Source organism: Thermobia domestica, chromosome 16 (genome assembly GCF_964235325.1).
Source record: "Thermobia domestica chromosome 16, izTheDome1.hap1.1, whole genome shotgun sequence".
In the NCBI taxonomy this organism is placed as follows: Eukaryota; Metazoa; Arthropoda; class Insecta; order Zygentoma; family Lepismatidae; genus Thermobia; species Thermobia domestica.
In genome coordinates, this window is record NC_137469.1 from 94,060,346 (window position 1) to 94,075,779 (window position 15,434).

At 35.8% G+C, this 15,434-nt stretch overlaps 1 protein-coding gene across 7 annotated transcripts in view; it reads left to right on the plus strand.

The window, feature by feature from the left end:
* Positions 1–15,434, plus strand: part of LOC145673253 (constitutive coactivator of PPAR-gamma-like protein 1 homolog) — a 74,806-nt gene that overhangs the window by 34,186 nt on the left and 25,186 nt on the right. For all 7 annotated transcript variants that reach the window (XM_081742772.1, XM_081742775.1, XM_081742777.1 and 4 more), the window contains exons 13-16: positions 2,012–2,150; positions 4,150–4,275; positions 9,269–9,383; positions 13,233–13,533. In XM_081742772.1, coding sequence (XP_081598898.1) covers positions 2,012–2,150; positions 4,150–4,275; positions 9,269–9,383; positions 13,233–13,533 — 681 coding nt within the window. The remainder of the gene's footprint in view (positions 1–2,011; positions 2,151–4,149; positions 4,276–9,268; positions 9,384–13,232; positions 13,534–15,434) is intronic.

Consider the following 15,434-nt stretch of genomic DNA (forward strand, 5'->3'; position numbering starts at 1 on the left):
TCCGACTTGATAGTTCCAGAGAGAACTAAAGTATTATGTAATGCTGTCCTAATTAGGAGCGACAGTTAGTACAAAATGGGATTTTGACTCATGCCTACTCCTTTTAATTTTGAGTAAATAACTTAGATAATGAACAACATCAAGATTAGAGAAAGTGAGCCGAAAGTATCTACAGGATGGTATTAAATTTATAAATGATTCCAAATAGTTTCATATAAAACAGAAATTTGGATGCAGTTTATTGGGCACCCAAATTTATGCACTATACGAATTGCAAATACTGTGGGGCCCACTTTCTAAGTTCTTGATGTTTTTCACTCTATTTGGGATTTTATTTTTTGATTATATATATATATCCTTCTGTTTCATTACGAAATTTGTAAGTTACTCTGTAAGATTTAAGAAAATGCAGGAGTGAACTTAGCGGAAGAGTCTTACGACAAGTTTCAAACTGAGATTTCGCGACATGAAACTAATACTTCCTGTCGATACAGCACAATGGATATGATGGGCAAGGCGGCTTTAGTTGAACGATGTATGGTCAGCACATTGGATCCCACATTGTTATATCGGGCTTTCTAGACCGAAGTTCGCTGATTTCTGAATTCAAGTAGTCCCATGATTTAGGTCAACACTACATTTTGAGCCTTATCGGGAATTGAATCTGAACCACACGTCTTAAAAAAATTTTGGTGGAGGAAGAATGTTGGTCAGATGGCTTAGGGGAAGCACACACGTCTCCTGCGAAAAGTTACCGGCTTCCTCCTCTTTTCCTGCTTGAGCTCCTTCGTGGCTAAGCGGTTAGCGTGCGCGTCTTTGGCGTGGGAGGCTCGGGTTTGATTCCTGGCGGAACTTCTGGGATCGGATTCCGCGTTAATCAGTAGGTCCCCTTGTCAAATAGCCTCGCTGCTGAACGGGACGTGAAACTCAAAATCAACTCAGCTCTTCCCACTTTTGGTAGTTTAATCATTCCACTAATATTTATAATCATTTACTTCCGTTGATTATATGTTTTACCTAGCCTACATGATGTAATCGTTTAAAGAATATATTTCGAGAGCTTTGAGAAACCTCCGTTTTGTGGTCAATTAAGTAACCACTCATAAAATCTATTTACATTAATAATTCAACCATACTGCATAGGGATGTTTTTCGATATGTCGTTTGGTTCAGAAAATAACCTGCCAACAAATGGTACTTACTACCTGTTTTCATAGTAACTGTTCTGGTAGTTACATTTGTAACCACCAGAACAGTTACTTTGAAAGCAGGCAGTACAATCTGTTGGCAAAACAGTGTAGACGTGTAGTGGTTATTTTCTGAACCAAAGGACATATCGAAAAACATCCTTATGCAGTATGGTTTAATTAATAATGTAAATAGATTTTATAATGAGCTTTAAAGGCAGTGGTTACTTAATCGACCACAAAACATTAAAGGGTAATGTGGAAAGTAACCGTGTTCATTATGCAATCAATACCTTTCTGCGCACTAGACCCAAAAATTTTGCGCGTTAAAGGATTAACGCTTTGGGGCATAATAGTTTCACCACCGTATCAGTTACCGAGAACTAAATCGTATTTTCAGATATAGTGATCTTTCAGTCATAACCATCGCTCGACTCGTTAAGTTTGTTGTGGCATTGAAGAACTTATTTTACGCTGTGTTATGATAGTTTGTTCATATATGTTAAGGGCAAAGTTGGAAAGTTTTTTAACTTAAAAATCGTCAAATTAGGACCTGTATATAATCCATTAGACAGCCTAGTTGGTTGCAACTGACTACAGTCCTTAACAGGTGCTAAGAAATATATGGTCGTTATTTCCAGATTCTTGTTCGGTTTCACTGAGTTTTCATAAGCATACAATGGTTTATTCTGTTACTCTAAAATTTTTCTTAAAAGTTTGCATTATGTATGCATGAAATAAATAAATTCATCATGAATTTAGATCAGGAAAACTGATATGGTGTATATACATTTTTTTTGTTCAAGTTAGATTTCGTTTTGCAGAAGGCGAGAAGTGTGAAATTCCGGAAGTGAAAATCAAGGAATGGGTTTGGTCCAAAAACAATCAATACCGAACGCCAGATATTGTGAAAGCAGAACAAGTTGGTTGGGGTGTTCCAACAATCCAAAGACTGTGGTTTGGGTAAGTTGAAAGAGATAAGTAATGTTTTAAATGGAATAATTAAAATAATAATAATAATAAATAAATAAATTATTTGGACAAATTACCTACTACATCGGTCAGTTCATAGTCAAATAATAATAATAATAATACTTGCAAACACAATTCTGCCGTGTTACATATTTCGTAAATATTATTAAACACGCTTGTTAATAGGTATAAAAAGAGTTATTAGGTTCATCGCGGTATAAACAAGCAGCCAATATCATCATCACATCTTTCTATTACGTTTGTTCATTAAAGTTCATATAAGTCATTCTTCAAGCTTTGAACTATCCTTCCACCTGGCCGTCTAATTAAATGTTTTCAAAGGTATCTCAGTTTGCATCGTGACGTACGAGACATTTTACGACTATTTTAAAACGCTTTGAGTTTCAGTTTGAGATAAAAAGATTTTGCATCGGCAGAAAGAATTTGCTTTACATTTGTAAGCTTTCCTGATATTTGGACAGTGTAAACCTCCACATTAATTTAAGCATGTAGCCGAACTTACATATTTCATAATATGCTTTAGCATACGTCAATATTTATCCTGTGAAATTAAGAATTTTTCACTGTTATATATAGTGTATTTCTTAAATTGAACAAGTGCGTGGACATAGAAGATTAAATATGTACAAGGAGTATTGAAGTATCAGTCGATTCTGCAACACACCTAGCATATTGTTCAACAGGGTTGGCAAAAACCATGGTTTTTATTGAAAAAAAACAGTTTTTTTTTCTTTTTTGGGTTTAAACCCGGTTTCTCTTTTCGTTTAAATAATTTACTCTATGTATTTATTTTAGATATGGACAGAAATTAGTTTGTTTCGCCTTGGTGTTATCATGCAACAACAATGTTATGCTGGAAGGGGTCACATAAGCTTAAAGTGGAATCCAAACCGCTTCTCGGATTCATTCAAGAAAAATTGTCCATTTCGACACGAAACCGGTACTAATTGGTCACAAATGCGATTGCCGACTCACTCACGAAGGACTGCTGATAAAAATGCGTTTTACTGATCTTTACATAGGCCTACTTGTTAATATAATTGTCAAGAGTCATTTTAGCAAAAAAACAGTTACACAAGTAAAAACATTATACAATTATATATAAATCGGGAAACTCCCGCCTTAGCTATTGGGAAAATCCTGTTATTACTTCAAATGTATTTGTATATAAAATTTTAAGGTCAGCGTATCATAATCACTACGCTAAAACGTATTAAATTACAAATTTGGTATGTAGATATTCAATAAAATTAAAACAAAGTCAAATCCAAGCTGATGTTGGAAGCTGCGTAGGCAATTGATAAATTTTGCTAATTTCTATCAATATATTTAAGCAACCTTGGCTTCTTTATAAAACAACAGGCATTCAGGCAAGTAGAAATATATAATTTGGTTTCGTTTCGTATGTTTAGGCTTAACATCCTTACGAAATACCAAGGTTATCACGGAGAAGACTTTCGCTTAAAGAGACACCTCGAATCGCTACTTGGTTTACACTTGAAAGATGTGTTGTGGTTCGACCGAGAATTGAACACCGGACCCCTTGATTAAAAGGTGAAAAGTACATAAACGTAATGCAGATGGTTTCATGTGTGGAGACGTCACCATGAAGTTCACACGATTTAAAACATTTTTCGTTCTTCTTTTTGGTTTAAACCAGCCAACCCTGTTGTTCAACCATATAGGTAGCAAAAATGTTTAGAAATTCTACTATTTGTAATTGTAATAATATAGGTTCGTATATCGGGTGTGATAAGTTCTTTCTTTAAGAAACATGTATCAACACTTTTCTGCATTACATTTTAATGATAAATTGAACATCAAAGTAACCTTAACATAGTTTTGAGAAACTTAGCTTCGCATAGAATTTACTATTTTGGATTCTGAATTCCTGAAAACTTCATTTCTGAATAAAGTTGGTGAGTTGTTCACTTAAAATAGCTTATTTGTGTTATTCCATGTATTGTAGATCTGCGATTGATGACAAGAGGAGGAGATTGCGAGCGTTCCTCACTTGCATGCGGTCTGATACACCATTGATGCTGAATCCTGCCTACGTTCCTCAGCATCTTCTCGTTATGGCTTGTGTGCTAAGGTAAATATTTCAGTCAAGGTTCCTAACCTTTAGTGTTAATTAGTATACATTTGATTTATATGTTGTTAATTAGTAATATATGTGAACAATTATCAGTCTGTCTCACACTTTTTCGTGAAGTGAAAATAAATTAGTTCGGTACCGTAGATGCGGACTACTTGGACCCAATTTTGCAATAAATTCGTTCTTTCGGCCTGTTTTCATCTACGAAAACTTGAAAGTTATTGTCATAACCCATATTAAGTGGAGCTACAGGCTTTATTGTACATATCGAGGACAGTTTTAGTTACGTATTTTGGAAACAAAGCACAGACGATTATTGTAAAAAATGGATCCAAGTAAGACTCGCGTTCGGGCTACTTGAACCCACCCCCATATTTTCTTACAGAAAACCATTGAAATCTGCTCTGAGACTAAGTAGGACGTAGGTGTTCCAAGAACAACACTTTTTATTTACTGCAAACCACAAAGAGAACATGTTAAGAGGTACTATCAAATATAATGACTGTAATAGCTGATTACGTTTTCTACAGCTATACGAGCCCTATCTATATTAGCAGCGAATCTAGTCGTTGACTGGAGGTGCAGTTTCTAAAATAACTTCACCCAATCTCGACTGGGAAGATTGTCTTAGAAAGCAATGACAGTTCTCCCATGCATGGCTAAATAGGACTTCACAATAAATCTGAAATCAAGTTAATTAACGAGGAATCCGAAATCACAAACTTTATCAAGATGACTAGCGAAGGCTAATTCTTCTTCTTCAATGAACACTTTCAGATGGCCCGGATTCTGCCTTGATCTCTTCTTTAATCTTCTTTCTATGGTGGAACGATTTATCTTGAAGTGAGCTGTTTCTTTTTGCGACATTTTCCCCGACTAAATTGCTAGTAAACATTCTTCAAGCTGTTATGAAAAATCAGCATATTTTCGACCTGCAGGCAATCGTTTATATTGATGTACCATTTTGTACTGGTATCCTTAAGGAAACAATGAAAAGTCCTTACTTGTGTGACACGTGACAACAGACCTTCATTTTTCATTGATAAAGATAACAAAGGATGGGGTGGGATAAAGATAACAAAAGATGTGGTGGGACAAAATATCCATGTTTTCCAGGCCATATGTACACACTTTATAAATAATGCAATTACGCACACATCTTATTGTATATGAGAAAGTTTACCATGTCAGTTTCATTAACCTATATGTAACTACTTATGTGTTTACTTAGCATTGGTTCCACTTCCTTGCAAATAGTGTCCACACACAAGTTTGGCGGTCAATAAATACACTCTTTTTGTCAACGACCTTTTTCACCAATGCTGCTCAATCGTAGCCTACCACAGAACTAGTTTCAATGTGTGTATGCCTGCATTATGATCCCATCTAACGGATCTAACTCTGGACTTTCTCATTATTGCATTGCATATGGGACTTTAAACAAGTTTTTGGTATGGGTCCAAGTAGCCCCTTAAGGGTCCAAGTAGCCCGCAATTACGGTATATGATATGAAGAGAAAGAAAGTAATATTTCAGGAATAATTGAAAGGAAAAAAAAAATGAAACGTGTTCGCTGATTATTAAACGCACACAATGCGTTATATTGTGACGTGTATCGTACCTACAGTAAAATTAGTAGAGTGGAACAAATTTAACGGAAGCATACAATCTAACCTAAGAACTGAATTCTGTAAAAATATATTTTTGAAGACTTTTTCTGTTCGCTAGGAAACAAAAGATGATAGATTATTCATACGGAAAATTACATCTTGAAGAACTTCGATTGTTGTTTGGTATTAGGTTGATTATCAACAGCGTTAAAAAGAAAAAAAAAAATAAATAAATAAAAAAATAAAAAAGCAAAGCCAACCTTAGAGTAATGAATAAAATCATTAGAAATTCGGATGGTGTCTTCAGTAGAGACATTTCTTTTTTCGATCTTAAAGAATTGATAAGACCTGCTGGTTGTGTAATTTTTGGTTAACTCCATTTAAATGTATGGTTTGGATTTTTGTCTTCCTCTTAAGCTCCGTACTGTTCGCTCATAATGGTACTGGATGTCGTAAGGAAGAAGAGTAAAGCACTGTTCTGGGTGTAGGTGTGTTTGGAATGTTGACACATACTTCAATCTGAACTGTTACAGATATTCTAGGAATTAAGAGAGATTTAAAAAACAGAAATACGATCGCTGAATTAACAGAGAAAGCACTGCTATCTCCCATTTGTCGTACGCTTACAGCTTCTGACGAATCATGAATATTCTTAGTAAGACTCTTTCTGCGTAACGGAGCTGTATGTATAATTCTTAGTTTCTTTTTCTGTTTTGCCATGTTCAATATGAAGTACATAGACGTTGTATAAAAAATTAAAATTTAAAGCTCTTCTCGAGAATGAAAAGTCTTCACTGAAAATATGCATAATTATTTTTACAAAATGATTACTAGAGACAGTCTTATTAGTTGGTGCTTGAACAAACACAAACTGCTCACTTTCAGTACTCAGTGGTAGTGTGGCACAACTCATCAAACTAGATGAATTCCTTTCTTCTTCAGAATTAGTCCAAACATTATTGTATATACAGAGGGGAAAAAAGAGAGGTTGGGAATCGGAACGTATCTAAAGTACTTTCAAAACTAGAAACAAATTGACAGCTCAAAAACACGTGCAGATTTGTTTTGAAGAAGGGAATCTACGTCACATAGTTATTGGGGTCATTCAGCGAGGGTCGATCATAAACGTCCTTTTAGCAACAGTGGGTGGAGGGTTTCCCTGACAACAGACCTTAACATTCCAATATTGCCGCTAGTAAGCACGTGTTTTCAGAAGAAAAGAAATTGTTTTAGTCTTTCCTTTCTTTCTACGTGGAAGTGATTTTTAGATTGTTTACTTGTTTATATTCGTGTTCATTCGAGTATTATCTTCGTATACAATCCTGTAATTATATTTATATGTGAGCTCTTTTGTTGTATATAACGTGTGCTGGTGTACAGTAACGGATTTAAAGGGGGAGCTTTGGGGCTGAAGCGCCCTTCAAAAAATGTCCGAGTAACAGAAATTTGACGTCATTGACACTAAAAATGCCTTTTAAATACATGAGTTAAAATATCAGGTAACACCACTTATTTGCCTCCATTAACTAATCTATTTTTAACTATATGTATGTGTATTATATATTACCATCAAATTTGAGCAGCAAAAATGAGTTCCACTGTTTTTGTAAATTATTTTAATCCAGCCCCCCTCAAAAACAATTTCTGGATCCGCCACTGCTGGTATGTGTGTTGTACGTTTATTTATGTACATACATATTTGTGTATATAACGAATACATCCAGTGAACTGGAGGACATTCTCCCTGCAAAACGGCCGAAATCATGAAACTCAGAAAATTCATTACGGGAACCAAAAATTGCTTATCCCATGGAAGAAATACTTGTTTCTTACAATCAGGTTTACTCAGTGTATTAATAATTTCCTCTTCATAGACACTGGAAACAAAAAATTATATAATTACGGTTTATAGTAATGATTTGAATATATTCCTTCGTGTTATGTATATTTACGTCCTGTAATGGAATGGACGGTTAGCGTCAAGCATCATCCTTATTTCTGAGTTTTAGAGCTTTTCACTCGAAAAAATGAATAGCAGTCAACATATGCAAACATTGTATATCCAATATGAGTTACTTAGTGACGCGCTTTTTCGTCTTTAGTGAGAGATTGAGGGTTCGCTTCCCGAAAGACGGTGTGGTTCGAATTCTACGTTGAACTGTAGAGCCACAAGTAGTAGGCTATGTTCTCTTGAAATTGGACGCTAAACTCAAAAAAGATAGAAATGAACCTTCTCTCTTCGCAACCAAGACGCTAATGGCCACGATTTCTTTACACACGAGATCTCTCAGTTCGATTGTTGGTGAGCCACGTGCCTCGAAAGGTTCTGATCCAACAGGCAGTAAATCCCATCTCAGCCGCACATAGCCTCGGCACTGAAACTTCACAATCAAGCGGAACCAAGATCATTTATTTGTAGAAAAATTCCTAACAAATGCATATCCTCCCAGCTCCAAATTTCAGATGAACGCAGACATTCAGAAGTGCTTTATAATTTCTTTTTATCCTCGTGATTTAAAAAAAAATGTTTTCATTTATTTTTCCTCATAAACATTTTTAAAATTGTTCTACTGCTTTATAAGAAAACACGTATTAAAGAAAACAGTACATTCTTTACAATCACAAGCAAGATCTTATTTCTTTTCTCTCTCTCACACATACGCAATCACACACAGGTTTCCCGCCTTCCCAACATGCACAAACTGGGACGACAAACATATCCTTTCATCCATCCAAATAAACCAATATTTAGAGATTTTCATTAAAACTCAAGACAGTTCCAGCTGAAGGCTCACCGGCGTGCGCACGAAGTGGCAACAGCGTACCACGTGATTCTCCAAACGTCAATTTGTTTCTAGTTTTGAAAACATTAACAAAACATTGTCATTAGTTATACAGGAGTGAGTGTGTGTAGTATAGTTTCAGTTCGATCGAAACTTGTTTTCATAAAAGTTGCTGGTTTTAGTTATGCCATTTTTGCAAATTGCGATGTTAGCATGTTCACTATTATCACATTTTACTGGTGTATTTTGTCCTTCGTAACAAGACAGTTTTTCTCAGACCTTGCGCGAACGGAAATGTAACATTATTGATCAGAATTTAACTTATTTAGGCTCTTTAAACCTTAAAAAATGTTTAAAAAAGTAGAACGTCTTTGTTAAAAGTAACTTTAAATTAAAAAAAAAAAAAGTCGGTTTTTGCAATTTAAGTGTGATGCGCGAGTGGAAGATGTTAACCGATTTTATTTTATTTTTTTTTATGTCGGATATTTTTCTTATTACAATATACAATTTTTTTTTTAGCACGAGAGCATTTTCGACCCGCCCTATAGATAGATATAGGTATAGATATATAATTCAATAAAACCTTTTCTTTTGCCAGGTACATAATGTCATTTCCTGATAAGCGAGTTCTGCGAAAACCAGAATTGGATGCATTTATTGCTCAAGCGTTTTCACCCGAGCTAATGAATGCTCACTATCTACAAGAATTACAGGTTAGTACTTACACTCAAGTAAGATAGATGCATTAGTTTAAGCTCGCTTTTGTGTTCTCTTTCTGTTAATATAACTTTGGTGTGATGTTGAAGAATTACTGAGTTACCGGTGTTGCCAGTTAGTTTTTATTATTTTATTAATTTTCACGTGATTTTTGGAAAAGCGGAGATAATGATTGTAGTTGGTGGATACTAAAAAAAGGATATTTCTTAGGTCTGAAGATTTTTGGAAAAGCGGAGATAATGATTGTAGTTGGTGGATACTAAAAAAAAGATATTTCTTAGGTCTAAACAAAGAAATTATCAGACAAATTAAACATTGAAGCTTCTTCATTTCATTTAATTCTATTCTGAAAGTATAGGAGTTGTCCGCAACGCGGCACGAGAATCGGTCGAGGATGTTGGTAAGCAGCGCCAGTTGGTAGTGGATACCTTAACGTTCAAAACAAGGTCTCGCTTACTTGCCTGCGAGTAATGGTTGAGTTGCTATCGCTCGCGTTGTATACACCGAAACAACGTCGCGTCGAGGATTTGTATTTGATTGATTTGGTACAATAATAATTAATAATAATACAACTGGAGACTTTAACGTTGCTACGGAAGGCGTATGGCGAGGAAGTGATGTCCCGCACGCAATTTTGGACTTGGGATACGGGGTTCAAGGAAGGACGGCAGATGGTCGAGGACAAACAACGCTCAGGGATACCGTCCACATCTAAAACGGAGGAAAATGTGGACCGTGTGAAAGCTCGTTTTTAGATAAAGACAAGCGTTTAAGTCTCCAGGTGATTGCAGAGGAGGTGGGACTGGCGAAAACACAAATTATTGAAAATTGTTACCGAGAACTTGAATATGCGATAAATCTGCAGAAATGGTTCCAAAGATTTTAACGAACGATCAAATGCAGTGTCGCGTGCGGAATTCCAGCAAAATTGTGGAACGTGTGGACCCCGAAAGCAAGATATAAAGTTCAGAGTGACACTCTCCGTGAACCCTCGTCAAAAGAAGGCCCCGACATCCAAATCAAAGGTGAAGACAATTCTCAGTCCTTTTCGACGCGAAGGAGGTTGTGCACAGAGTTTGCATCTGCTGGATCACCGTGAATGCAGCTTACTAGAAAATAGTGGTTAACCGTCTTCGTCTAGCGCGTCCGTTTCGACATCGCCGACGAGTGAGTATTTCACCACGACAACGCACCGGGTTACACGGCGCTGTTGGTATGTGAGTTTCTTCCCAAGGTACGCATGGCAACGCTTCCTCATCCTCCCTATAGCCCGGACTGGGCACCGGCCGACTTATTGTTTCCCAAGGTAAAAAGTGTGTTTAAGCGGGGAAGCGTTTTGCATCAGTTTTAAGAGATTCAAACCGTTACGACCGCAGGATTGAAGAAGGTTAGTCAAGGACTACCAGGACTGCTGCGAACAGTGGAAAAGTCGCTATACTCGCTGTATTGAGGCTCAAAGGTTGCCTATATTGAAGACTATTGTCAGCAATTGTAATTGTCGTCAATAAATTGTTTGCAAATAAATATATTCGGATACTTTCAGAACGGACTTTGTAAATTATCATGAAGTTACACGAATTAAACACATTGAAGCTATTTATATTCCTCCACGTTTAACCCAACTGCTCTCATGACGTCACTTCTACGTCAAAGGAAAATTATAAATAATTTAAAGCATCTAAAACTTAGAAAAAGAAAAGTCTTTCGCAAAACGAGGGTTTGATCCAACTAGTAGATAAAACAATGGAATAACAGTGTGCAGTATCTACTTGCAGTTTAGTGTCTGTAATTTATCTTCATATACAGTACGTGAAAGCTTTTTCAGCTCAATTTATTTATGTAGAAAAGTCCGTCATATTATAGAGGTTTAAAGAGATCTCTCTCGGCTAAGCGGTTAGCGTACATGCCTTTGGCATGAGAGACCCTGGTTCGATTCTCGGCGGGAGTTCATGGTTCGTATTCTACGTTAAGCCCTAGGTCCACGTCACATATAGCAGGGCTCATAGCGAGTCACCTTTTTAACTAAAAGTTACTTTTTTCAAGTTGGTCACTAAAAGTTACTTTTTTGGGAGGTAAAGTGACTTTTTCGTGTGATTTATGTTTTGCATTGGCAGTTTTCTAAGAAAAATATAAAAATAAATGGAATAAAGCAGAAACTTGTCACACATTACTCTTCTGAAAGCTAAAGTACTTGCTGCCACGTGTGAAACAGTCAGCTTTTATTCTTTCTAAAGCACGGTAGATGGTTGGTGGATGCTTAAGCTCTCAAGGTGGGGTTGAGAACCCTTCTGTGTCTATTCTTTCTTCTATCACAATAGTCTTTTAGTTTTCTCTCGTAATAGTTAACGCTCCGCTTAACGTTGTATGTGTTTGTGTGGTTCATGTTCGTTTTGTGTTATGCTTCTTGTATGTTCTTAAGAGTAGGTGATGAATGCTCTCAATGCCAAGTTAAATATAATGTCTGGGATGAAGAAATTCGGAAATAGGCCAGAACTGATTCCACTTACTCAGAAGCTTCTTACATCTGCTAAGTCTGCTTACCGTAACTACAAAGCATACTTAGAAAGCCTAAGAAAGGAGGAAGCTCAAAGAAGAAAAGATGAAACAAAACAGCAAACAAACAGATAGGTGATGGAGAAATTGACAAAGGAAAAAGGGGCATGATGAGATTTTGGTCACTTTTCAACTATTTACAAGAGACCAGACCGCTATGATCCCTGATATAGTCTCGCTGTTGAAAGGGACGCTAAGCTTAAAATGAAGTGAAAGAGAGGTTTAAGAAATAAAGCGCCAAAATACTGAAAAAAAACAGGCCATGTTGATAGCTCACGTGGTAAAGCAGTCACTCAGAAAGGGGAAGATTGAGGTTCGATTCCCAGCCAGTCCAGTAGCCAAATCACTTTGTTATTCATTGTTCTGTGTCTGCAAGTGTTGTAAAATAATGTAAATAATTCGTAGAAACAGGAATGTTCACCAAAGCAGTAATTAAAACTCACATCTCTTCATTGATGGTTTAATCAGAATTACTGTTACCACATACTAAAATAATGCGTTATTGTTTTAACTTTTTCGCCTAAGGCTGCTTTCCAACAAAATTTTGTGTAATCTGCATATTTTCCATGATATCGATGTAACCTGCCAAGTCTGCTTTGTGATTCATAATACAACGAAATCTCTGAGTAACGGTCACCGATAAGGCATGGTTATTTGTTCGTAAATGAGAGATTACACGAATTTAATTACACAGAATTCACGTAGTAATTGTGTTCACTGTCCAGTAGATACATTAGTTGTAAATATCTTCTTAAATTAATATCGAAACACTATACGCAGCGTTCGAATTACTGAGAGGAAGATCCCCACCTATAAAAAACTAAAGTATTTCTGGGGATATGGGCACGTGTTACAAAATATAAATTGTATGTGTGAATTTAATTCCTGAGTGTACATATGACTATACCAAAAGTCACGGAAGAAGTAGATGCAACATTTATTAATAAATACTGAAAACGTAGAACTCAACAATTATGGCTGTTAACGAATCTTGTGGGAGGAAAGTCTGCCGTGTACGTCCTGCAGACATTAATTTCTATTCGCAATTTGTAACTATTGGATCAGTTCGAGGCTCCATTGTCAGAGCAGTATATGGCTTTTTTTTTTTTTTTTTTTTTTAAACTGTGCTAAATACAGATTAACAGAGATTGATCCCTGTCTATTATGAACAGTCACTAAAACGTTTGGGAAGCGGGGAGGTCCATAAAAGGGAAGCTATATAAAATATTAAATAAATTTTAGATATTTTATCTTCGTTTATTATGATTAATTATGATTTTTATTTCTTTCAGCTGCCTTTAGTAACAAGCCGTGGTGTGCAACTTGCGGCTTTATTTATGCAGGGTGTTGAGACAGCTTTATTGGCGAACGATGCATGTGGTGCTCCTATTCCATGGTTAATGTGTTGCCCTTGGCTGTTCTTTGATGGAAAACTTTTCCACTACAAACTCCACAAAGCAGGATCTGTGAAAAACCTTTTGGAATTGTGTGATCACCATATCGAGCAAGTTGTTAAAGTGGAGAGAATGAGAAAGGCGATTTTGGAGGGTCTGAATGCTCAGTTTGCTCGTCCACCGTTCCCTCAAATGACAGGTTGGTTGTGTGTTTCCTTTGTCAATCACGATGTAGCGTTAAAACAAACATTTTCGTTTGATGAAGTTAAAAAAAAAAAAAAAAAAAAAAAATCTGTGTACTTCGTTTTTACTAATTCTTTGCCCTAAGCCTTCGACTCGCCTGCACGCCAGCGACAGCTAATAGCCTTACTCAAGTATGAAATATTAGCGTGACTGTCAGTAAGACGTCTTGCTTTTATATCTAGATGTTTGTGCAACTGTAACGAGATTTGCATATTACCGTTACTAACAAGAGGCGTCGTGCTGATACAATAAGGATTATTAGGAATGATAAGTTTTGTTTTGGCGTTAGATTCTTCTCTGTAGTTGTGGCCGACGAAGGGAACAGAAAGGTACTTGAAAATTTTCATAAGATACAGTCATAATAGTCAGTTTTGTTTCAGTAGTTGTAACTAGACTGCGAGTTAAAGAAGGAGAACTTGAACGTACGGGAAAAGGGAGTATACCATGAAGTGTTCCAGGTTGATACTAAGAGATAATCTATTAATTATCATGTTAACTACTAGGTTGTAATGTAATGAGACGGAAAAACATATTCTTAATAATAATCCAGCTAGCTAAATTTTAGACCTCATATAATGTCTTTCACTAAGTTCGATTCTCTGAAAACTTGCTTAATATAACTATTTTTATTTACGAGAATACTATTGGAGAGTTTTTTTTTTTTAATTGTTTTACACAGTGAAAATTAAGTTCATGTATATTTTAGTGTGTGTCTTCATGCATATTTCAGAAGTATGACTTGAATACTGTAAACTTGACTGGATTTTCAGTCCTTAAGTAAACTCACTTTTGATTGAAAAAATCTGATAATCACTGTGTGGATGTTCACGAAACTGATGTTGCAAGGTGACCTAACCCTTTGGCACTTATTAAATTAAAATGCGGTGAGGCAGGGTTTTTAGTGATTTTTTTTTTTTCAGAAGAAAAAGACACTCCATATTACGTTTTATAACCATTTACTGGAAACGTTAAGAATATTCCTATAATATTTGCATGAAAATAAATGATAATGTACTCTTTACCACATTTAAACATGCGTAATCTTAGTTGCTGTTGTTGAAGGACAAATACGTAGAATTTCATAGTACGCTATTATTTACATTTAATGAGCTTCCCTAGTGTAATTCATAGGTGGCAGTCTTAAGAGGCCCAAACTTAACCTCGCCTCATTTTTTAGTATGTGAGGTTGAGAGGCTAGAAGTATTTTTTAAGGTTGAGGAGTCAACGGTGGCACACGAGTGAAGGCAGAATAAATGTGAATGAAATCTGTAAATATAAACAAATACTGCAGAGGGTGTGCTATCTAGGCTACTAATGAAATAGTAAATTCTTACATGCAATTAATATCTGTAGGTAAGCTTACGACTAAAAATCGGCAGTTGAGGCAAAATAAAACGCTGAAAATGTTGCAATAAATTTAGAGATTGGCAGTTTACATTGCAAAAATGAATATATTCATTGTATTTTTATATCATTATTTTACCAAAACCTTATTAAATGCATTAATTTTATGACGTCGAAAATATCAATTACCAGAATACATTAAAACGAAGAGGAAGCAAATTACAAATCATAGAAATAACAATTATTACAAACCTAAAACTGCAAGTGAAATATGTCAGTCAATATTGCGACCAAAAACTACGTTAAAAGCTCAGTTCATAGTAGGTAAAGCAGTAATGCTATAGAAAACAGTTCATTTCTTATAGGACGATGTAAACATTTTCTTTACGTTGTCCATACACAAGCTATGTTGTTTGTCCGTTAAGATAAGTTCAAAGCATAGAATGATCATTCAAGAGCTACCGTGTGATAGGACCATACTTGAAGCATGTCACAATCGTGAAATTCATAACA